Source organism: Labrus mixtus, chromosome 11 (assembly GCF_963584025.1).
Source record: "Labrus mixtus chromosome 11, fLabMix1.1, whole genome shotgun sequence".
In the NCBI taxonomy this organism is placed as follows: Eukaryota; Metazoa; Chordata; class Actinopteri; order Labriformes; family Labridae; genus Labrus; species Labrus mixtus.
In genome coordinates, this window is record NC_083622.1 from 28793730 (window position 1) to 28819782 (window position 26053).

A 26053-nucleotide genomic window follows, 5' to 3' on the forward strand; every position below is an offset into this window, starting at 1 on the left:
TTAAATCATGTTTAGCCCAAAGGATCATGGTCCCTGCATACAGCCAATTACAATGAATTAAGAATAACTATCCCCTTCTGTGGTTACCCTTAAGTTTACATTGATTTTGACAGTGTAACATTACTCAGCCTTGATTTATGAAAGCACTTTAATGTGAAAGTTAAAGACCTCTCTGGTCGTCACATCATCCTTAATAATGCTGTTTAAAATATCCTCTTTTCTAAATAACATTTTAACAAGCATTTATCTCTCACTGTATGTGCTGAGTAAGACAAGTGGTCATGTTTTTACTGTCACTGACACCTTGAGGAGTATTTGCCTTCCGTTTTATAACCACATGGGGGTGTTGGATTAGTAAGGACGCTGCAGCTGGACCCCACGCATTAAGATGATCTCTTTATCCTGGGAGTGGGCCGGAGGGAAGGACCATGATGCCATGGACAAAGGAAAGGAAAGAGAAAGGGTTTTAAGGAGGGGGGAGATTCTTATAATAAATATTTTGGGAGCCTCAAGGGTCCAAAGACAAACTCCCTGTTGATCCCCTTGGCTCAACATTAAAATCCCAGGTGCCATGAAAATTCAATAAAGTACAGGTCTAAAGAAAGAAAATAATTATAATCTGAACATCAAACAGTCTCTGAGGTACAGCTTAAAGAGGTTTTTTTCTGCAAATCTTAAAAGGTTTGAAGTTGTCATGCGGTCCACTTTTTAGGTTTCCACTCTTGATGGCAAGGTTACTTTAGAATCATTTGTTGCATAAACTTGCGGAGTGAGTAGGACAACTGCCAGGCGCTCTGTGAGGCCTTTTGAATATGTAAAAAGTTTGGTCCTTTTGTTGTCTTTTTCGTATGCTTAAAGAAGTTCTTCTATTTGTTTTGTTTTTTCCCACTTTCCAGGGGGCTGTTCATCACTATTCATGACAGAGGCCACATTTCTACCGTGCTCCAGAACTGGCCAGATAAGGACATCAGGGTAAATTCTCACAAATGTTACATCAGTATTAAACACTTTTTTGTTTTAATGTAAATTACAAAACTATTAGAAAAAGGGTATGACCGTAAAGTATTGCCAGAGATTGATTGGTTTGGGTCTTTTAATCAAATTTAATAAAAGATAATAAAAAATACAGAACATAAATAGGCTTGCCCCTTAATGTACTCTGATTTAGCAAACATTATTTTCGTTATGGGAGAGATGATGTAGGACAGACTTTAAACAGAGTACAAGTTACTTCTTTTTCAAGTTGCTGCAACAAGCTTCATACTTCAGAGTAATTGTTTGCATTATGGAATTTAAAAATATTCTGAGAGTGAACAAAACTTCCACAACATGATTGTTGCTTTGTTTTGGAAACCACATTGATTGGCTGCATTTAGTAACAATCCTACAACATGTACATTTTTGCTGCTTTTATTTTGACTTCTTTAAGTGACGCTATGCTCAGTTAAAGCAAATCACTATATAATTATCAGAACATAAAATGGTTTATATGATAATAGATGATAACTGATACTTTTTCCAAAAATATACTTTAAAAGAAAAGAAGATAGGGTTGTATGAAGAGTTTAAAGGGATATTTGTTTTTTTTTAAAGAAAGTCTGCAGTGATTATTTTCCTGATGAGGATTTTGCAAAACCAACTCCTAATAATCCAGCTGGTTAAAAGCAATTCTAAACTGAACAAGCTATAATTAAAATAGTTAATTCACTAAATTCAGTGATCTGTTTGGGAGCTGGAGGATTAGGATTTGGATCTCTTGATTTGCTGTATTGGCCAATATCCCAAAAGCCCCAAATATTCTTTTAATCTTCTGAATAGAGAAACTATGTGCAAGTCATAATCTGGTTATATGTAGGATGACGAAACCAGTAGGCATTCCTGTCATGTCAAATGTACCTGCAGCCCCAGACACCTGTTCAAAACTGTCAACAGCAGGGCATTTACCAGGGTGCTGACACGCTGCTTCTTATTGTCGGGGTGGTCTTATCATAAACTCACCTAATATGGCCTACTTTTAACATTTCCATAGAGCAACAGGAGCCAAGGTAGTCACCCACTGATCAGCCTTGGCAGCCTCTCTGTCACATATTAAGACGTGCTAGTTGTGGGGGTAAAAGGTGTTAATGGTATGGGAAAACTTATTACAGCCTATAAACTGTCAGATTGCGAGAAGAACAAGGCTGTACAAACGCAATGCCAGAGTTTTCTGCGTCACATCGATTGGTGGAAAAAGAAAAACACTTAGAATTAGGAACATTTCAAATTAAACACTTCTGCTGTTAATATGCTCTGGAATCACCCCAGAGGCTATATTCATTACTAAATAAATTTAGGGTGAATGGAAAGGCAAGAGGGTGTAGGAGGACCTGGCCAATCCTGAAGAAAAACACATGTTCCTGGGCGGAATCAGGATTTGTTTTGGTAAAGACAATTTTAGTTACTGAGACTGAAATGCAGAACTGCTGCATTATTTTTTTTAATACAACATATGCCATATGTCACTATGTAGTGACATCAATTACACATGTACATTGATGAGGCGGTTGTTGTGGCCTATGTAGATTTTGCTAACATGCATATTGATTGACAGGCAGTGTGTGTGACGGATGGAGAGAGGATCCTGGGACTGGGAGACCTGGGCTGCTATGGTATGGGTATCCCAGTAGGCAAGCTGGCCCTCTACACAGCCTGTGGAGGCATGCCACCACAACAGTGCCTGCCTGTCATGCTTGATGTGGGAACAGACAATGAGGTAAGAGCAGTGACAAGTGACAGACTATTTATAGTTCTATATACAATCTGTTATATAATGTTCTTTTGAAATTAGGCCTACATCCACCAAAGTGAGAAAGTGAGATGTATTACAGTAATGAACCCTTACAGGCAGAATAAGTACGATTTTAAAGTTGAGGCTTTAAAATTTGGCCCTTACAAGACTATATTGATTTAATCTATCATCTTGAATGATTAAAAATCCTTATTTTTTATTATCATAAATGTCACCAAAATAAGAAACTAATGGGAGAAGGCAGGGTTTCTGCCGATACAGACAACAACAAAACATATTTTGGGTTTCACGATGATTAAGGGGATTTATTATGGTTTTTATTTACAAATTGTACCAGTGTAGTATATAAAATAGTACAGTTTAGAGTGGGACTTTTTCCTATGTTTCGATTGATGTTGTTGCTTCTACTAATGTAAAGGATCTGAATTGTGGAATCATTGACTGGTTTGTAAGTCAACAATATAACACACTCACCTACTTACCATTTACATTTTAGTACAGATGCTAAGGACAATTTATTTTCATTTTTTTTCCCCCTTTCTAAATTGAATGTGTATAACAACCGTTCTCCATGGGGCGATAGCGACACTTCAAGCACTTCAAGTAAAAAATTATCAAGACTGCCTGTTTTTTCTGTGCTGCCCCAGACCCTTCAACTCAAAATATTAATCCTGAAAATGATGATACAGTTTTCCAGAAGTGGAATACTGCTTATCTACTGTGGCCAGGTAGGCCACCGAAATTCAGCCAAGAAAAAGAAAATACATCTCACACTTCACATGCAGGAAACTCCCTCTCTACATAAGTGAGGTAAGCAGCTCCATTGATAAATGCCAGCTGGGAAAGCACCTCTCCCCTCAGCCAGGCACAGAGAGTCGCAGCCAACCAAGCTTCAGTTACCCACCTATGATCCCTGTTCTCATCTCTAGGGGTTGGTCCAAACTGTGGGCAGGGCAGCACGTGTGTCTCCAGCCCTAAACAAACTAAGAATAGTCTGTGTGCACTTCTATATATACACAACTTTCTTGCCCCAGGGCAGGGCAGCTTCAGATGCCTGTGTGCCTGACACAGCTGAGCTCAGCCTGGCAGACGCTGTCCTTCCTTCTCCAAGACAGTCTTCACATGACTCAGTCCCGGAGTTCAGTTTCAACCTGAGCAAATGTCTCAAGTGGCCTGAGGATGAGAAATGTTGCTGATGACTGATGAGTTTGAAAATAAAATTAAGGAGGAAACCTTAGAAGCAGAAAGAATATGGAAGAGTTGTTGGATTGTGCAGATCTAGAAAAGTAGAAAGCCACAGATTGCATGCAGGTTATAGCATCCCTGATGGCCTGAGAGCACTTACCTAATAAACACTTTGTCAAAGTTCTCCCGGTCACAAATCATATGCGTTATAACAATAGGAGCGCCACAGTCTTCCCAGAAAGCCCATAAAAGATATTAAATTGCAACAGTAGACCTCTTTTCCATTGGAAATGGATTAAGAAAGCAAAGAAGTCTCTCATTCTGCCAAGTCCACCACCTCAGCTCTATGTCTTTATAAGCCCAAAGTATGCAGCTCTACCTTTTGACCTCCTCCTTTACCGGCATCTCTATGAATTCTAGGTTTCCACATTACCTACCACTCAGTTTGTTATATCCTGCTGCTAATACTCTCTACAGATTCAATTCTCTGTTCACTGCAGCAGCTTTAGACATGAATGGAGAGCAGCACCTACATTTTAGTAAGATTTCTCACAGTACCTTATTTATTATAGCCACAGTCTACCTGATGCCAAGTTAGAAAGATGACACACACTTTTAAGGTATAGGTGTGTGTCTGTGAGCATGCAAGCAGAACTCATATATCAGTAAGAATTGCAGCTTGAACAGTTCAAAATAGGTGGAGATGTTTTGAGATTATTTGGGCACAGTAAGCTTTCTTTTCAGGTTGGATGAGATGATTAAAACAATTGCAATGCCTTTATGTTAACTGCTGAGCCGGGTTCTGTCCAAAGTTTATAACACCTTTTTATCTCTGTAATTACCGCATTGTAAACTGGGGTTGTATGTTCATGCACAAACAAGAGTGGTTTTGTAGGAAGTGCTAAACAACTCACAATAGCTGGAGACCAGGATTGATTATTTAACTTTAGAGGTGCTAGTAAACCTCATTTTTATGTTTGAAGAGATTCAGGCTTGTTGTTTCCAGTTGTTTTGCTGATTCCACTGATTTGCTAAGCCTGGTTACTTCCTTCATGACTCTGGCGCTGTGTTTAATGCATAGTTATGTGCAATTCAGGGCTGTAAAGAAAAATTGTAAATATATTTTTTTAGCACATCTAATGCTTTAAGACAGGTATAGCCCTCATTAAAAATGATTATGCGACTCCAATTAACTCCAAAATTGTCTGTTAATATTTTGACTTTTCTTAGAGGTTGCTGATATAATATTTTGAGTTTTCATGTTGGTTGGGAGTTACCAGGAGTTTTGCTGATTAACAAAAGTGATAGAAAGTACCTTTGCTGTTCTAAATTGTTTTGATAAGTTCATAATAACCTGTCTATTATAATAAAGCTGACACCTTCATTCAATCTTTGGAAGAAACATGAACATGATTTTCAACAATTTATGAGGAATAGTAGATACAGCTTTTACCACTGGTTCTTCTAGAAACCAGCATTACATGTGCAGGGCCAAACTAAACTCATGCTCATACACCCATTATAACGTAGTCCTGTGCAAATTTTTAAAAGAAAAGAAGCTATGAACAGATTTTACTGTAGCCGGCTTTGGCAGACTTTACGTTTCTTTTGTTTTGGATTTTACAGGGATGACAGGTTAAATGAGATGTAATGGGATAAATGGGCCGTGTGAGTGTGTGTGTGCGTGTGTGTGCGTGTGTGTGTGTGTGTGTTTGTGTGTGTACGTTTGTACGTGTGTGCGTGCGTGTGTGCGCGTGCGTGCGTGTGTGCTCGTTTTTACGTGTAGATCTGGGAATCCATGAGGTAGTGGTAGCTTAAGCTAATTATTAAAATGACTGTTATTATGGGATTATATTTGTCCTTGAGTGGATGTGGGGGTTGCAGAGAAATAAGCATGCACACATCCAACAGTGGAGAATGGAGACCCTTGACAAGACTGTATTTTCTACGTAAATAGTTAGTTCTCAGCTTGAAGGAGCAATATGTAACCCTGCCATGTAGTGTTTCAAATGGGAACTGCGGTCCAAATTCAAACGTTGAATTCCGATTCCCAGGGGGGTTGCCATGTTGTAGATATGGAACCTTGCATCTTTAACTTGCTCTGCATCGGTCTGGAAAACTTTATGCGCTTAAACTCTCTCCAATATTCATCCTAGTCTTCTCAAGTTTCTGGTTGTGGAGTCTGTTAGAAAAATAACAGGCTTTTTAGGTCGGGTAAAATCAGCTATATCTGGAACAGTTTGCTTGCACACTTCCATTGCCTGTTGCTTTGCAGTTTGCCTGGCAAATCGAGGGACGTCCAAAACGGCTGTGTGGGTGTGCCTGCGTTGTTGCCAGAGAAGCCAGCACTGTAACATAGCATGTTTTCTTAATGTCTGATGAAATAGTAAGGTCATTTTATGATTTAATTCAGGAGAAATCTTGGTCCTTTAATTTGTGGAAAAATACAAGTGTTTTATGTACTCCTTTATTTACCACACTGTCATGCAAAAACTTGGGTGGGTCTCCAAAAATCTCATCTTTCTCTAATACACTCCTATCCATCTTTATTGAAGATTTTGTTTCCATCCCTATCTCATCTTTAGTTTCCCATTCCATGGCGTTCTTAAAGGGTCAGCCTTGGATCTGCAGTTATCCTAAATGCTGCTCTTCTGCTAGGTTATAATACACATGAGGCTCAGAATCCCTGCTATGCTGATGACATCCAGTTGTATGTCCTGTCCTCCACTTATCAGTCTAAACCAATTATACACCTTTTTGTTTCATATTAGCATAAGACATCAAGATCACATAATTAGAATTCCAGCCTTCCTCCATTTGCCCTGTTGCTTTGTGGACCTTTAATGCTTGACATGACCAGGTCCTGAACTTTAATTACTCTAAAGCTCTTCTAACCCCTAGTGAGCCTGTGCACTCTTTTAAGTAGACTGATAATGGTGTTTGGTCTTCAGCAGAGTCTGACCTGTGACCAAGGGCTGGAAGGGGCTAAAACTCTGAAACAACCAACATGCTTAGATAAGTTTAGCCAAATCCACAGACGTCCTTTAAGAATGTGAATTGACATGTTCCCTTAATGCCAAACTATTCCTTTAATGTGTTATCAGATCATGGGCGCCTCAGTACCTGTGAGATGTCTGTTGGGCTGCTGCATAGTAGTTATTTTTTCTGCAGAAGCCTTGTGTTGAGCTGTGTAATCTTCTGTGACAGCCAGCAGCAATAAACGCTCATTACTTGCACATCTCTTATCTCTTTGAATTTTACGTACCCATTGAGGGAAACACATCTTTTTCATCCTGTTATCTACCTGGACTCTATCTGTCTTTGTTTCCTTAGGCTGGAAGTCACCTGAAATAACCTCAACTCACACACTTGTGCTGAAGTGAGAGTCAATGATGTCATACTGGAAGATACACTGTTTGTGTCTGTGTCTTTCTGCTGTGTGTAGTGTGTGCGGCACTGTCCCTCAGCTATTCATGATTTCTTGTCTCTTTCAGCTTTTTTTCCTCCAAATTATTTTATTATTATGACTCCAGTCATATTGTAAAACCTGAAAGCTAAATGTAAAACTACTATGACTCCACTACAAAAACACAAACCAGAAATAAAACATTTTATTTCATTTTATAAATGACCCGTTTTGAAACAGTTTCAAGAGTGTAAATGGAGCTTCTGTGTCTCTAGCAAGCATGAACTGTTAAGCCTCACACGGGGACTAATCCTTTCTAAGAGGAAAGGGGCTGTACAACACAAAGGACAGCTTAGCCAATCAACAAAAGATAATCTTCAACAGAAAGACAGATCATGTCAACAAGGTCAGAATAATCACCTGTAATGCAGCTCCATCTATTTCACCTTTAAAGATGGATATTTTTTACAGCGTGTAAGTGAAATTAATAATTAAAATAATGTTCCATAATACTCTGTAACTATAGAAGTATAAGTTGCAATTCACTGCAGAGGTGAATAACTCTCAAAGGCTTCTTTTTTCCCATTGCATGCTCTTGCATCATCTTTTGAAATGACCACCAAAGGCACTCTCTGATATCAGTCCATCACATGAAAATGCTTGTTATGGTTACAGTTGAAACTCTAGCCTATTACTGCCCATTAAAAGCCTGCCAGGAAATGAGTTGTCAACTTCAAATAAATAAAGCTTTAAATAAACCTTTCTAGCTGTTCTTGGACATGCCAGCTATTGACCCTGCCATGGAGAGGTGGCTGCTGCCCTCTCCAAGCCGTGCTCATCTAAGTGGCACCCTCAAATTATCCATCACAAGTAAAGGTCGCCTGTCCCATTGAGACATGACAGGACCAATCCAGATACAGTCCTCCACCCTCTTGGATCAAAATTTCCTAGAAGTCAGAGTTAAGAGCAGCACATTTAAATTATGAGTCTATCTTCCAACATCTGTGTAGGTATGACTCTACAGCTTGTTTTATGTTGAAACACAGCCACGTTGTGTCGAGCAGGTTCAGCGTGTCAAAGATCTGATGAAATATGGGCCCCAAAGATTACCCCAAAGCAAAATCTGTAAGCGATCTATCACTACTAGGTGGCTGTTACTTCCACCTTATTCATCACAGCTTCACGCTCTCTTTCATGCTCTGTCTGTCTTCTTGTCACAGACACAGGGCTCCCCATCAGCCTCTGTTCTTCATTTTCTCACTTCCCTGCTGTATCCCTCCCTTTCTTCAAAATACCATGGTGCGAAGGTGGAGGTTCACTGGGGCTGCTCTTTCATCTCCTTCATGCTGTTAGTGAGCCTTTAAAGGACTGAACCAGGGAGGTAATCTAAAAGTAAAAAATGAAGCCCCAGCTTGTTTTTATTTAGCTGCTAAAGTCACATATTTATATTTTTTTAGCCTCCTTTAAGAATTGAATTTCACTCAAAGTGCTGTTGATCCTAAACTCTGCTTCAGAGTGCATGACACATGGCCTTGTTGCTGCCATGGCCACTTGCTCTCTAGACTTCTCAACATTTCAGGGATATTATAATTGTTTGCATTACTTGAAAAATCTGAGGAACATAATGGCAGAAATTCTGGAAGTCTTGACGGCTTTATACTAAATAAGTTTTAAATCAAGCCTGAAAAGTATTTTAGGGATTCTCAGAGAAAGACAAAGTTTTAATTACATATTCATGGTGGTTTGATATAAAAACTGAGATTCGCCCTAAAACTTTGTGAAAGTGATTGACATAACAATGAAAATAGTTATAGTTGCTATACATCTGCAGACTGCGTGAATCACACACATGGTTCGAGTTACAGTAGGTCTAAGGTCTATAGAAACACAGGTGTGTGTATGTGTGTGTGAGGATTTACTCATGGACTGTATATATCTCTCCTCTCTCTTTAATTTTTCACATTCAGCAAATGTCAAGTCTGGACATAAATCATACACAAAAACATCTCAGTCTGTACAATTCCTCAGTTTCTCTTTTCGCTCCTGGCACAGAGAGGCTAGACTTCACATGAGCAGAGGAGACACAAATATCTGCTCATACTGTTTATTTTTATTTTTTATTTAATATAAAATCTTTTTGATTTACTGTTTCATGACAAATGCATGAATGTGAAGTAACTTCTCACATAGTAGTAAAATAGTTTATTGTTTCTGATTGACGTGCATCAACTTACAGACTCTTAAACTAAGGTTATTCATTTGCACGTATTTAAGAGCAAAATATATGTAAAACTTTCTATAGAGCCTTTTCATTCTCCAGTGGGATCTGTGTGAAGTCTGATTGATGATAACAATACTGTACAAGTAATATACTTGTGGGGTGGTATAGTGAGAAAGAAGTGAGATCACCAGACTTCTATGTCCTGGTCATCATTTATTCTTGAGGCTAGCAGCTTGAGCCAAATTGCATTGTGGGTATTGACAGCACCATGTCTTCAAGAAATGAGAAGAATGTATGGAAAAAGATGATGTAACTTGTTCTCCGATGAAGATATTTGAATATCCTGTCAAACAGTGTTATCAGCCTTCAATGTCAAAAAAACTACTGTTGTACACAGTATCTCTTTTGTTGATTTGCAGAGTTTCTATAGGTGAACACTTCCTTTTTGCAGCTGAAGAAATAAAAATATTATATTTTGGGGGAACAGTAACATTAAGCATTAGCGTGTCAGCTCCTTTCTCCCTGCTTCTCCTTCAGTACTTGTACTTGGGTATGTTTTGTCTATTCTCATGAGCCTGTCTTCTTTCTCTGTGTATTTTTGCAGGTGCTTCTGAGGGACCCTCTGTACATTGGGCTGAGACATAAGCGAGTGCGAGGCCAGGCCTATGATGACCTGCTGGATGAATTTATGAAGGCTGTGTCGGACAGGTAAACTCATACAGACTCTCAATTTCATTTCAACAGTTTTTCCAACTCCTTTTATGATGTCTGCAATTGTCATCTCAACATGGATATCAAAAGATGCTGTTAGAAGAAATATGTTAATCCGGTTAGCAAACTCAGTGCGCTCAATATGATGGAGCCAAATGATGTGGGTTTCTGATGTCTGGGACTTGAGTCACAGATGAGTCAGTGTACTTCCTTAAAGTTTTGGTTGTTAAAAACGTCAATCAGAATGTTGCTTGAATGGCAAATTGAAATCATGAGCTTCCTCAGAAGTGATCAGAGAGGCTTGGTATTAACCCTTTCAGATGGAACCACATCTTCTCAAAACTGTTGAACTGTCAGAAGCTGAACTGAGCAATTGTTTATTTTCCACTCTTATAAAGAATATTGTTCAGTATTTTGAAACTGTCTGAAACCATCTGACTTGCTTATTAGTGTGCAGAAATCAAACCGATTAAACAGCAATGATGCCACAGCATGCTTGCTTGTTGTAAACACGATCTGTAAATAGATAATAATTGATTATTAACAAGATTAACTGCACTTTTAAACAAAGGAAACACAAGGAGACCATGTGTCTTCCCTTTTCACACCAGTGGATCCGATCTATGAAAAATATTCAGCCATTTCTTCCCCAAGTACACAGAGGACATCAGTCAAAGTTGTGATGTGATGTTTACATGCTTAATCCTGTTTTTATTCAGGAAAGGTTCACACTGAGGGCTTAGCTTTGGGTTTGTTTGACTTTGAGGCACAGCAGGGTAAGGAGATGTTTAGTATTCACTCATTTGGTGTTCATACACTGATCTTTGCCATCCTCTCTGAGCTGAACTGGGTTCTGTCATGCTGCTCCCCTTTGGGGCTTGTACTGAATTTTGTTTATTGCAGTCCTGTCCTTGATGAGACTTTTGTATACCTTATTCTTGCATGGCGACAATTCTTTGAGTCTGTTTCCCTGTGAGCCACGGAGCCATCACAGCTCCACACATATGGGCCTGGTTAAGGTTCATTCTAACCCAGAGAGACTAGAGTCCAGAGGGAGCCTGGGTCTGGGCCCCCTCCAGCTGGCAGCATGGGGGAAGCCATGACTCTAATAACCGGGTGGCTTCTCAACTACAGGGAACAGCAAAGCTTTTACCCCAACGGAGCCAGATCGGCGGAAAATGAGTAATTATGGGCTCAGAGATTGGATGAATGATTACCGCTCTGCAGTCTCTCAAGTGATATCCATGCTTAGTTTTATAAGTAACTAACATATGCTAAAATGTTTCTGATAGATTTATCATCAACGGGCAGAAGTCTGGGGTGATTCTCTCGCCATTTAATAGATGTACACTTTGCATGCATAAGCATCTTCCTTTAAACTGAATATTTAATATCAGACCAGCCGTCCAATTCTCCATCAGCTCCTCTTATTGAATAATCCGCAACAACTTCCTTTTCACAGACAGAAACCTTGAGCAAGAACCATGCCCATTGTAAACAGCCCTCTGCCATGACTGTGTAAGGTCAAGAAAGTGGGAGAGAGGGAGAGACAGAAAGACAGAATCCCTTAATGTCATCAAAAAGAAAGGTTTTAAAACTGAATCCCTTAACAGTATATTCTAGCGTAGTCATAATTCATACCATTGGCGCGTAATCATTATTCTCAATGACATTAGAACTATTTTTGTCAGAAATGAATTTGCAGAACTTGACATTACAGGCTCTTAAGTAAGCTAATGTGGGTGTTATCAGACCATCAAATCATCTATATAAGTTTATATCAGAAATATTGACTAAAGATTGCAGAGCATCATATCAAATCCAGATGAGCAGCAATGTCTCCTCTACTGGTAAGGTACAACCCATATACCAAGGCATTCAAGTGGTGACAGGATAGTGGGAGAAGCAGGTCAAATAAAAGGTCCATGTTTGAAGGATGGGTCAAACTAGGACTGTCACACAATGAGTAAGGTATTTTACCTGCTTCTTGTAAAGTGTCTCGAGATAACACTTGTTATGAGTTGACGCTATACAAATAAAAGTTGAAGTAAAGTTGTCACCTATAACCAAACGGGGCTTGCGTCACCTGTGAAACCAAAAGTCAAATATAACTTACTGAAGAAAGATAGATAATCCTGCTTTTATAATGATAGTTTATCATTTCCTTGAAGTTTTCCATTAAAACTTAAGCCTCCCTTTTGTATTCTAAATCTAAGTGTAGTTTTGGTGCCTTTAACTAACAAAATATGTAGACTCTGTTTATTATTGTTAACATGACAACAAAAAAGAGTTCACATTCCTCTTGGTACTTGGACCAGTAAATGATAATACATGAGTGTTTAACTAATGCTGAGTAGTTGGCCCCGTTTGAGGCCGTCTAGTGGCAGTGATAACAACTGATTTAGTGGTCTGATAACATCTGGATCGGTTGCTAGGTCCATGTTAATCTGAGATGCATGCAAAGACTCCAGGAATGCCTTCAACTATTTTAAACATGCGGCACTGAGAGAATAAGGAACAGAAGGACTGACAATAAGGTGGATAACATGAGCATCAGAGGAGAGGACAAAAAGTGCAGAATGTGTCTTTGTTTTTAATGGCGGCTTGGGGATTTGAGAAATAATGTGTGCTGAGAGATGCTGGCTCTCTGGAGAACGAAAGGGGGATTTATTAAAGCTTCAGCTACAGAGCCCCGTAGGGATGGTGGTAACAGGCAGCCTGTGTGTGTGTGTGTGTGTGTGTGTGTGTGTGTGTGTGTGTGTGTGTGTACAAAAAAACACACATGTGAGCACGCAGGTTCGACAGCTGTGTTTGCACAGAGCACCCTTGTCTGTGACCTTCTTTGCAGAGGTCCTCCTTGTCTCTGTATGAACACAGACTAAAAAAGATCACTTCATACCGTCTCTTTTGCTTGCAGCCCCCCTTCAGTGTTGGAAGTACATACGACATCCACCTACTTCCTCTTAGCTGAGGATTCAGATTTCATCACGACTCAGATGAAACCAGATTGTGTTTCCTGAAGGAGCTGGGTCACTCATTAAATCCTTCATCATATAGATTGGCCCAGACATAACACCACACGTCTGATGGATTCACCACATGGGAAAGCATCTGCTATATCATTTCTCAGACTTTTTTTACACTATCAGACATTAATAACAATGTCACATGCATTTTTCTCTCAATATATTGGACTAGTTTAGCTGAAAGCTCCAAGAAACCCTCAAAGTACTACTCTCGTAAACAATGATACTGGGTACTTTTCTTTCAATCCATTTTTTATTTTGGTAAGTCATTAATCACAACAATAAATGTAAAGCACAAAGAAGCTTTGTGGTTTTCTGGTAGCATTTCTCAAATAATTGAGTTGAAACAGCCCAATGGTAGACAAGGTTCACGTATTCTCTTCAGCCATCTGTTTGGTTCTGAGGAGAAATTGCAGTGTGTTTTTTTATATTTGGGGGCAGCAGTAGCTCAGTCTGTAGGGACTTGGGTTGGGAACCGGAGGCTTGGCGGTTCAAGTCCGCACCGGGAGTGCGGGGTTCGGTGCCTTGCTCAAGGACATTTGGGCAGTACTCTGGAAGTGCCTTGGAACCTCTACAGCTACCAGACCAACTTCCATATTTTGGTCCACACTGGGACTTGAACCGGCGACCCTCCAGATCCCAACCCAAGCCCACTGCAGACTGGGCTACTGCCGCCCCTGGCTACCATACACCATGTGATCAGTTGTAACTATTAGTTACCCATCTTCAAAGTACATAAATGAATGAAAAAGGTGCACCTGTCAGGCAGTGAAGAGTGAGTACTGCAGAGTCAAAGTAACTGCAGGCCAGGGAGGATGGTCAGGGGTTATTCAGTGAATGAGGCATGGTGTGTGAAAGTAATCTACTCTTCAAACTTTTCATCCATCTATCCTGTTACAACAACCACAAAGCTTCACAAGGCACATTCTGTTGAGTGTTCAGAAGAGCAATTAAGAAAGCAAGGCTTCTGCACACTGAAATTTCTTCATTCTGATATTGCTAAATTTGCCTGTGTAATTTTCTTACATGGTAAAGCATTTGTTGGCAGGATTTCTCTGACCTCTTTTCTCATCATAATGACTGACTAAGAATGCTCTCACATCAACCCCCTTCTTGGTCTTTGAAGACATTGTGCTGTTGACAAAGGACTACTCAAAGTCATGGAAAGTGATCTCACTGTGAAATAAAGACAGTAGGGATAAACCGCCCCTTTATTTATTTTTCCATAACAACCTAGAGAGGAGGAACGTCGAAAGAGTTCACAACAAGTGCTGAACTTTGTTTGGACTTATAACCCAGTATGCTCCTAACCCAATTTAAAGCAATTTAAAAGATTTAGTTAGAAAATAATAATAATACTATCAGGTGAAATACTATACCTATTATTTAGCTGGAAAAAGTATAACATTACTCCAAGAGCCCAAATATTGTGTTTTCCAAGTTGAAAGATTTGTAATTATCCAAATTGATAATAATAAAAACATATATCTTAAATTTTACTTTTGTGTTGAGTTTGCATCAACTTAGAGACTCTCTTGTGGACCGAAATGGTACACCTGGTGTAAAAAACTTATTCTGGCTAATTTAAAGCAAGTGAGCGAAAAGATATAACTACTTTATTACTTTAGTGTATTATGACTCAAACAATGTTCTTATACCTTGTATGGTCTACAGCTATCAGATTCAGTTGAAGTAACAGTTCTTTTGTTGCTAAAACTTCAGTTATTTACATACCATGTTAATATTATGTCTTCAGGAAAATGAGCCAGAAGCAAGATATTGGTCGGTTCTGTAGCGAACATCAATTTTATGAGCAATAAGTATTACCGAAATGTCAACACTGACCTCTTTAGATGGACTGACTTTGTAACTTATATATTTTTAAAAAAGGGATACTACACCAGCCTACATTTCCTGAGGGGAAAATTCAGGATCAGTTTTGAAATCTTTCAAAGTTTTCAAGTTCTCTTCATTTGTTAATGACCAACCGAGGACAACTGTTTTTTTGCACGTTGTATAACTGTCATTTAAAATGTGAATGTCTATATTTTTCACCCAAAACTCTCAAATTGCCTCCTGAAGCTGACTACACAGCAGAAAAATGTTGCTGGGGAAAATATAAACTATAAGATTAAAATCTGTTTTCTATAAATCAATTCCTCACGGTCAAACTGTGAGCCACTTAAAAAAAAGCTTTATATATATACTGTTAATTAAATAAACCTTATGTGGTGTTATTTTTATGGAAAAGACTCAATTCAAGACAACAAGTGAGCCGTGAAGCTGGCCCATGCATCTCTATATGAATTCAAATGATGTGCACGCTGTTGGTCAGTGACAGGCATAAAATGTCATTGAAGGTCAGATGAAGAAGAAGTCATCTTGGTCTGGTTTGCTTTGTGATTCATTTGGAGTCATCCTAATTGCATCGGACCATTTAAGAACCAGTTTGAAACCCATTAGAGTAAGTGTAATGATACCTTAACCTTTATTGCATTATCAGCACCTTTACCACACTTTTTATGCCCTTTTCTTATGTTGTCTCCCAGTAACTATAATACCAATCCATGTCATTTCTACGTGTTTCAGAATAAATTTGCAGTCTACTCTTTGATCTTTTATTGATAAAGACTATACTGATTATTCGCATGTACTAAATAATTACGCAATTATTTGCATTCTTTTGTTCTAAGTTTCACATTTTGATATGAATCAGTGACTTCTATACCTTCTGCCCATCTGAAACAACCAATGGTAGCTGGTCTGTAATTGAAGTTCCCAGTTCAAACATCTGTGTGTTGTAATTATGGTTCTCGTGTGAGAACAACCTCCCTCCCAATCCTTCAATCTTTCTGTGCTGCAGCTCAGAGATGAATAGATTTCTCTCAGCACAGTCAGGAGTATGGGTCTGTGTTTTTTATCTTTTGGGTGTGTCCCAGCTTTCTTAGGTTTCTGCCTTGATAGTTAAGCTTTGATACAAAGGAAAATACTGCTTTCTTTGTCAAGGGTATTTTCTTATTGTGGAGAAGAGGCGCTTTTTCAAATTTCAGCATTCCATTCAGAGGGTTGTCAAGGAAAAGACATCAGACTCTCAGGAAAAATAGGGACCATGAACACAAATGGCCTCCAAGACGAGCTTTGTTCTGAGCCACACGCACACACACACACACACATACACACACAGTCAAAAACACTCCTCCCTATCTTTATTGGTTCAGGCCACCGAACCAAACAGCTTTCTACATTGGGAAGATGTCCCTTTCTTTCTGCGATACCACAACCACAGTTTGTCACTCTGTAGTTTATGGTCAGTGGATGCCCATAAATATGCATGTGTTCTCAGCTCAGTCATTCAAAGATCTGTGGCAGAAGTCCCTGATCTTTCTGTGCTGTAATTTTAACATAAAACAACGGATTCAATACCTGGTTTTTTTCCAGTCGCATTAAAAAAAACCTGATCCTCTTTATTTTCTGAGAATATTTGCAGGTTGTGGGTATGACTCACAACTTATGCAGAGGACAACTCTCCCAAATCCACCTCTGGACTCGTGCATGAGCAGCTTGGTTCTGCATGAACTGGTTTGACCTCTCCAGTAGCAAGTTGCACCAAACCATACCAAAGCACGCTGCACGCTGGCAGAAGGGTAAGGCCACATCTATCCTCGCCTGTCGCCTGACTCTGTCTACGTCTCCTAAAGCCCCAACACAATGAAAAGTTTATAGCTCCCTTCTTGGCCTCATTATTCATCCTCTTTACACAAGCATTCAGTGCTTTAGAACTGCTCACTGCTTGATAGAAAACACATTTCTCTCCCCAGTGCTACTGCTGTGTTGGCAGTAATTCAGCCAGCCTGTCAGTCTCTGTATTAGGAATCAGTGTCGTGCAGTGTGGCAGAGGGGAGGATAAACAGTGACCAAGCTTTGGCACTCTCTCTTCAGGATGTTAAAGGTTTATTACAGCTGAACTCAGGTCGCTTCTCATCCTGCATTTCTCTCTTGCCTTGCTTCCGCTCAGCTTCCTCCTCCTCCTCCCACTGAAAATTTAAGCAGTTAAACAGCAACTGCAACAAGTGTGGCAAACAGCTTTAGGGAATTGTACAAAACAGTGCAAATGCTGTGTGAGGTATGAGGTGGGGTTTTATGAAAAGAATAAAACCTAGAAAAAAAAACAGAGCTTTGAAAAATGGAAAAGAGATGTCATCAAACAAACCTCTACTTTGAAAATGATGAAGGACTTCAACATGCTGGTTTATTCAGATAACTGGCAGGGCTGCAGGTATCGGTGGAGGTGGTGGTGGGATGCCTTGGCCTGTTTGTTTGGCCTGTCCCCATTTTCCTCCATCACTCACTCATGGAAACATGATCTCTCTCTCTCTCTGCTGTTTGGGTTTCAGATGTTCTCATCCTTTCCTCCCATTGTTTCAGCGAAAAAGGACTTAATAAAAGTTATACTGCTCATATAATTTTCAGACAGTGACATCAATTGAAAAGACAATAGTGTTGTTTTCCCTACTGTTCCCATAATCTGTGCTTAAAGACGCTAGATGATGCCAGATGCAAAAACATTGTCAGAGTTGATGTGGAACTTTAGGCTCTTCAACCTACATTGACATGCAGCCCCTATGAGATTTTTTTTGCCATAATAAGGGACAATAGGTCTGTGAAGCTTTGGATTTCCACCACATACCAAAAGGGAGATAATTTGGTTGGCTTTTGGGGCTTTTTGGGCAAAACCGAAACCAGGAAAAATTGCAATAAATGTACACCCATCTAAAGGGATGGTGAATGGACTTGAGCTTGTTTAGCACTTTTCTAGTCTTCTGACTACTCAAAGCATTTTTACACTGCAGGCCACACCTACACATTCACACACTGATGGTAGAGGCTGCTGTGTAAAGTGGCCATCAGAAGTAATTAATCACATTCACACACTGCTGACGAAGCAGCGGGACCAATTTGGGGTTAAGTGTCTTGCCCAAGGACACATCGGACATGTTGCTGCAGGAGCTGGGGATTGAACCCCCAACCCACCTGTTGAGAGACGTCCGATTCTACCAACTGAGCCACAACCGCCCCTTGCCTACTGTAGTAATGGAAAGCAGTGTTAATACTTTGGACAAGGAGACATTTTTAGATGATAACACTAAAGGTTTCAGTCTCAGGTTATATTTGAATAAAGGAAAGCCCCATTATAAATAACAAAACCATTTCATAGCCAACTCCCTTCTGTCTGGTACAGCGAACAGACTGCATCCTCCAGGTAAAGACACACTTTCAAATCTCCAGTAACACACAGTATGTTCCCTTCATCTATCTGCCAGTTACTGTTATCCTTCACACCATCACCAGGTCGGTCTTTCCTTTCCCTACCTGTCTCTCATCTTTGAGAGTAGCAGCAGTCGCTCTGCAAACATCCAGTAAATTCCTGAACTAAAGTTCCATCTGTTGAGAAGCCTGGGAACTCAGGATTCCTCTCTGTCGCTGCTAAATCTAATTTACAGATTCGTAACTCTGGTCATAGGGCTTATTTTTGTTGCATGATGTTTTGGTAGGAGCTTATTGGAACAGGCTTCTGTGTTGCTTTATTGAAGGTATGTGATAGGTGGTCTGTGCAGCATCTTGTAAAATTGAACAGTGCTGGTTTTACTGGAGGCCCTGGGTGGCCTTTGTGTTCTTTTCCTTCAAATATGGTGCTTTTGTGACTCTTGTCCCTTGTAGAGGTTTGACCTTTCTCCATGAGACTCATTGTGAGGTGATGTCGTGAAGTTTGACGAAACAGGTGTCAGCTTGTCAAATATCCAATAAAAAACATTACACACGGTTCTGCAGCTTTTAAATTCTCTTCAGACAAGACTTGTAAAAAAAGATTAGTCCTCATTTATTGAAACAGTTCCATATATGCTCGTTTAAAATGTGTGCACTGAAAAATCCAGCATCACTTATTTCTTTATTTCTCACCCTGTCATGTTCAGTGTTGTGGGAGAGCGCCCCCCTCAGGACTGAAATATAGTCTTTAGAAACAGAGGCTTCTTAATCTAAATATGTTAATGTATGCAAAAGTGTGTGCAGAAAGTGTACTAGCTGACCCCTCACTCTTGAGAAAGAGTACTTGGCTCCCTCTATTCCTCTTAATCTGTCAGTTTAAGTCGCCTTTTGGTTCAGCCAGATTCAATTGTGCTTTTTCTTTCACAGGTATGGGATGGACTGTCTGATTCAGTTTGAGGACTTTGCAAATGTTAATGCTTTCCGTCTGCTGAGCAAATACCGCAACAAGTACTGCACTTTCAACGATGACATCCAAGGTAAGTCAACAAAAACAGACGCACACACAGACACTCAAAATTGACATCTTTCTGAACCATCTTACCCATCCATTTCCTACATGATCCATGTTAAAGGTGCACTATGGAGTTTTTAAGTTTTGGAGAAATGTACAGATTCTGTGGTATATGTTCATAACTCTAAACACAAACTGTCCTTAGAGGAAAATTTTGTCCCTGGAAAAATGTTTGAAGATAAAATGCTACGCGAGAAGTTATGGTGGTGGGCTGCAACAGTTGGAACCGTAACTCTCCTGGTAGATTTTTAGCTCTAAACAGAGTTCCAGGGACCCATTTTTTCCTTTGAATAAAGTTTGTGTATTTAGTTCAGAAAATATAGCATAGAATTTTTTCCCATTCTCCAACTTTCAAATTTCACTACCACATTTACATAGTGCACCTTTTAAAAGATGTATATGTGTACTGTTGAGTCTTGTGTGTCTGTTTCTTTTTTTCAAGAGAGAACCATTTTTGCAGTGAACCATCAAAATCAGAGAACAGGCTCAAACCTTTATAGAGTTTGTCTTAACTGGATTTCACGCTTCATTTTGAAGGCCATTTAGTGTTCACACTACAAAAGTACATTTGGTCATTATATATTTAGTCAACTATATTTTTGGAAGTCAGTGTTCAATCCAAACAACTCTTATTTTTTGATGTGGTGTTAAAATACAAGGCTAGTGTTTTTCTGTGTTAAAGGGGTAACACATTTATTTTATGAAGAATGTTAGTATAAGTACATGAAACCTGAAATGTTGCCGTTGTTCTATGATCATTTTTAGGCACTGCAGCAGTAGCTGTAGCTGGACTCCTGGCTGCTCTCCGCGTCACCAAGAGCAAAATGTGCGATCACACCATTGTTTTCCAAGGAGCAGGGGAGGTAAGTTGAGCACACTTATGTATGTTGGGCCACAAGAATTTCTTATTTGAAAATCTGAAAATGAATCTTGATGCCACTTTAATTGATTTTAAGATGCTAGCCATGTTTTTGCTTCTGTCCAGGTTTATTTTTTAAGTTAAGATTTTTTTTTTCCATACTGATTTATAAGGAATTAGAAATTAGATTTTAATATGAAACAGATGTCTTTATTTTAGAGGATGATATTGGACCACATCCAGCACAAAACAAACATGTCTCCAAGTTATGAGTGTTTTCAGTTTGAGATTAAACCATCTAAAAGTTCATCTGTGACACATTGAATATTGAGTCAGACCGTTGACAGCAATGTCAATGTCAATCTCCAATTTGCCGAGGAATTGTATTACATTAATCGTTTTTTTTTTTTGTTTGTTTTTTTTTGGGGCTTTTTGTGCCTTTATTGTAGAGATAGAACAGTGGATAGAGTCAGAAATCAGGGAGAGAGAGTGGGGAATGACATGCAGGAAAGAGGCCACGGGTGGGATGTGAAACCGGGCCGCCCGCTTGAGACTACAGCCTCCATACTTGGGGCGCGCGCACTAACCACTGCGCCACCAGCGCCACACATTAATTGTTTTTAAGCCGTTTCTCATAATCACTATTTTAGCGATCTTGTGTGTGAAACCCAAATTTCCAAAGCTCAGATTCAGATGTCATTAAGCAGATCCCCTCTCCCTCCTCTGTTACCCCTCTCTTTGTCTTGCTCTCAGGCAGCGATGGGGATTGCTGAGCTGATCACCATGGCCATGGAGAAGGAGGGACTCCCTAAGGAGGAGTGTTTGAAAAAGATCTGGATGGTTGATTCCAAAGGCCTGATTGTCAAGGTATCTTAATAAAGCACTAAACACATGTACACACAGGCGTGAATACAAAAACTGAACAATTCTGTGGAAGGTCAGAAAAATAAATCCTGCAAATAAAAAAACATGGGGGCTGATGTTACTACCACGTGAGAATCTTAAATGTTCGATCAGTTTGACATCAGTGTTGTTCCCTAAGCAAGAAAAAAACCTTTCCTGTCGTGTTAATTCATATGACAGAGGAGTTTCCTTGGAATAACTGCAACAGGCTCTCCAACATTAGCATCTGTCACACATCTGTTTTGTCCACATTATCCATGCTATTGATCCCTTGTTTCTCCTCTTCGAGCATTCTCATTGCTTTCATCCCACCACATCTTTTCTCTCTCTTGTTTCCTTCTGGTTTACCTGATGTCAAAGATAAAACATTTAAGAAATCATTCATTCTGTTACTGAACTCAACCCTCAACCCTAAGTTTACACAGATGGTTAAATGTTTCGTGTCCTCCTCCTCCTCCTCCTCATACGCCCTCTCTGAATTTCAGGGTCGAGAACACCTGACTCATGAGAAGGAGAGATTTGCTCATGAGCACCGACAGATGAAGAATCTGGAGGATGTAGTTCGGGAAATTAAACCTACAGCAATCATTGGTAAATCAACAAACATTTTTACACAAGAAACCCAGTCTGATAGTTTTCAAATATGTGTTAAACAGATTCTAAGAACGACTGATTTTAGGAGGTAAACCCTGAAAAGAGCAATTGTTGATAGAGAGGACAGATGGAACTTTTTCTGACATGAAGGTCAAATGAGAGTCCTGAAGATGAGCCTGTAAAAGACTCAAACGGCTGGGATGCAAATAAGATCTATTGCACATTGATGGTTTTCTGTCTCAGGTGTGGCAGCTATTGCTGGAGCCTTCACCGAACAGATCATCAGGGCCATGGCTTCGTTCAATGAACGCCCAATCATATTCGCCCTCAGCAACCCGACCAGCAAAGCAGAATGCACCGCTGAGCAGTGTTACACATTGACAGAGGTACTCACTCTGGACACTTTCACACAAACATATAAGAGTTTATGACTTGCCTAATACATCTGTTAATAACACTGCTGCAAATAATAATATGTAAGAAAGGTTGCTATACCACATGTTGCTGCAGGGGCGGGGCATCTTTGCCAGTGGCAGCCCGTTTGACCCGGTCACCCTACCTGATGGAAGAAAACTCTACCCTGGTCAGGGTAACAACGCCTACATCTTCCCCAGTGTGGGCCTGGGTGTTACTGCCTGTGCCATCAAACACATCTCTGAGGAAATCTTTCTCACTGCAGCAGAGGTCAGACTCTCACATCACACACAGTACATACAAACACTTTTCAAATCTTTGTTAATATTAGATAAAACCAGAATTAGTACGATCAGTTATCAATAACTATGTGGACACTGTAGCGCAGGATTAGGTTTTGCTAAAGCTTTATGTAATAAATATATTTTATAAGTGATGTTAGGGGTTCTATACTGTTAGGACTTAAGACTTATAACACTGCTTCATATTTCATAAGCTCATTATGATTTTTGTATATAAATCATTTTTCTGGAAACCAGTTTCTAAATAAATGTAAACAACAGTATTTCTCTCTGGAGTTAAGATGAGAAACACAAATCAGCACAAAAGAGAGATCCTTAAGTGATTACTAATAATATGTTACTGTGTACCCAAATGTAAGGACATGAATGCAATGTTGAATTAGTTATGTCTAAAGATTTGAGTATTTTAACACTTCACTTCCGTGGGCTGTGTGGGAGAATGTGTTTGTAAAAAATAAAAATAGATACATCAGGTTTATAATGTCCCTGACTTTTTTAAGGGAGAAAGACCATTAGAACAATTTCAAGGTAATGCCTTTCCAATAATTTTTCCAATAGTCGTATTTCTCAGTTTGCCCAGTTATTCGCCCTCTTGTCAACCTTAGTTTTAAAAAAAACATGACTAGAAAAAGCTAAAACCACGAGTAGTATCGGCCTCTTTATCTCTGCATATGTCAAAGTTATCTGAGAGTAATCAGACTTCTGGAATTCATGTTATCATTGTATTTCATTTCCTTGCTCTGTGTCTTTTGTTTCTCAGGCTCTCGCTCACCTGGTGACAGAAAAGGACCTGGCAGAGGGACGACTGTATCCTCCTCTCAGCTCCATCGGAGACGTCTCTCGCACACTGGCCATCAAGGTGAGAGCAAGGGTCATAAAGATCCCCTCACCATATCTGTACGAGTCCAGCTGCTTTTGGGCTTGTGAAAATATAAAATCACTGTAATGTTTCAAACCCTGTTCTTTACAGATCATTGAGTATGCATATGAGCACAACATGGCCTCCCTTCACCCAGAGCCGTCCGACAAAGAAGCATATGTGAACTCACTCGCCTACAGCACCGACTACGACGAGTTTGCTGTGGACTCGTACCGCTGGCCAGACGCCAGTATGACTGTGCAGACGTGCAAACTTTAAAGCAGTGTACACAGAGACAGAATGAGGGAAAGGTGACGACTGAGATGCGTCTTCATCACAGAATATGATGTTGGTAGATGACAATGTAGAATCTTGTCATGGATGTGTGACAGTGAAATAAATGACAGCACATGTAGAGGTCGTGAACAGGATGTCTTCAATTCCCCTTCAGCAGTGAAAAAAAAATCATCTCAAGTTTTATTTTTAAGAAATAGTGAAATGATAGAGGGAAATAAATACAATGTTACAGAGAAGCGGTTTGTAGAAATTGTGAAATACTGAACGAAAACATACATTTAAGATAATATATAGTCCTTCACAGGCTGTAACTTTATGATTGTGTCAGCTATATTCCAACTCTTTTTCAAATAAAAAAGCTTTTGAATTATATTTTTCATGTCGGATTACTACAGTCAAACAAAAGAGAAAAGAGGACAAAGTTTCCTTGAGAAAAGACATAAAAGTAACTTCATGATTATTTTTTTCCTCTATTAGTTCAGAACAAGTGAGACACTCTTTAGTATCTTATTTAGATCTGTCATTTATTCAAGACTCTTTTTGATGAATGTCATGCTTCATCACTTGTTTATTTACTTTGATTTTATTATTTTGAGAAAACAACGGCAAAAAGCTCAGCAGGGTCATTGTGAAATGCTTATTCATGCTTCTCTGGCTCCCTTCAGCGGCAAACACGTGTCATCGCAGTACACTTTGTAGCCTACTACTCTGACTTTAATCATCCACTCTGTTTGCAAATGTGTTCTTTTTCTTGGTTATCTGATTTTTGTAAGCACATTTTAAGAGGAAACTAAATCTGTAATATTTGATCAGTATTCACTTTAATACAATATCAATCTCCATTATATCCATGTGTTGTTTTTTAAGCAGACAAATTAATTTATCAGGGTCTATTTTAACAAAAAACAATCTTTCTGGGGCGCCAATAGCCAAATGGTTTTGAAGCTTGCACCATGTATGGAGGCTATAGTCCTCATAGCAGCAGCTCAGGGTTTGAATCCAACCTCGGCCCATTGCTGCATGTCATCCCCCTCTCTCTCCTCCCAACACTTCCTGTCTCTCATCTAACCAAGGCAAAAATCACCCCCCCAAAAAAACTTTCCACACACACAAATACACAACACAAAAACTATACAGACTATAACAGCAGCAGGTGAATCATAAAGGTTTATGTTCTAACAGAGTATTCTTGTCCAGTGTCGTCTCATTTAAGCTGAGGATGATTTTACATTAATTAATCAATCAGTGGCCAGACAGTCAGTACCAGAGGCCTTTTGTGGCCTGCTGCCCATCCCGCTCTGAAATCAATAAAGAAGCAGTCAGACCAGTCAGGACTCAGAGTTGAGTGTCTCGCCGCGGGACAGACAAACATTTGTTTTCCTCACTTTCTTTGCTTCAGCCTCCCTGTTCATTCAGCTGCAGGCATCGTGCACTCATGTTGGTCAATAAGTCTCCATGTCAACACCATGTGGTTGCCAACTTTGAATGGTTCCTAAGTACCCCAACAAAAACAAGTTTTATGTCAAAGTATATATTTTAAAGAGACATACGTTGTTATCTACTTTTTTTTTCTTTTTAAATAAAATCTTTGACTTTTTATTCAGCCATGGTCATCCAGCCCTCTAACATGATGATCAATAAGTCTCAATGTCAGCAGTCAGCACCATGTAGCCGTCAGCTGTCTAGACCATAAATGTATTCCATCACATACTTCACAACCTCCTCATGAGTGTGTGTTTAAATTAAAAAGATCATCAAACATTTTGGCTTGACGGAACACAAAGAGAGAAAAAGAATAAAGAAAGATAAAATTACATTTCATAGTGAACTTTGACCCTCCAGTCCTGACAGTGAGCTTTATCACAAATATTAAATGATCTTTTAATTCATCTTGTTACAGGGCTGATTGAATGGCTCGAATGTGAACTCAATCAAAAAGCAACTGTCTTTCAAAAGAAATTCTACCTAGACCCAACACACCTTCTACTACTTCATCACCAAATGTTCTTTATAAGTGATCTCTTTGATTTGTCATTTAACAGTTCACTCAGTTTGACAAGTGTAACAGTTATGTTGTAGAAGAGCTTTCAGTGTTTCAATTGGTTTTTGTCGAATTTTGATTACAATTAGCAGGAGTTAGACACTTTTACT

The 26053-nt window shown here is 39.4% G+C and overlaps 1 protein-coding gene across 1 annotated transcript in view; it reads left to right on the plus strand.

The window, feature by feature from the left end:
* Positions 1 to 24749, plus strand: part of me1 (malic enzyme 1, NADP(+)-dependent, cytosolic) — a 78704-nt gene extending 53955 nt beyond the window's left edge. The window contains exons 4-14 of the mRNA XM_061051200.1: positions 897 to 972; positions 2591 to 2752; positions 10205 to 10308; positions 19530 to 19639; positions 20440 to 20537; positions 21287 to 21400; positions 21922 to 22027; positions 22274 to 22416; positions 22541 to 22714; positions 23507 to 23605; positions 23717 to 24749. Of these exons, the coding sequence (XP_060907183.1) occupies positions 897 to 972; positions 2591 to 2752; positions 10205 to 10308; positions 19530 to 19639; positions 20440 to 20537; positions 21287 to 21400; positions 21922 to 22027; positions 22274 to 22416; positions 22541 to 22714; positions 23507 to 23605; positions 23717 to 23884 (1354 nt within the window). The 3' untranslated portion in view covers positions 23885 to 24749. The remainder of the gene's footprint in view (positions 1 to 896; positions 973 to 2590; positions 2753 to 10204; positions 10309 to 19529; positions 19640 to 20439; positions 20538 to 21286; positions 21401 to 21921; positions 22028 to 22273; positions 22417 to 22540; positions 22715 to 23506; positions 23606 to 23716) is intronic.
* Positions 24750 to 26053: the final 1304 nt, after the last annotated feature.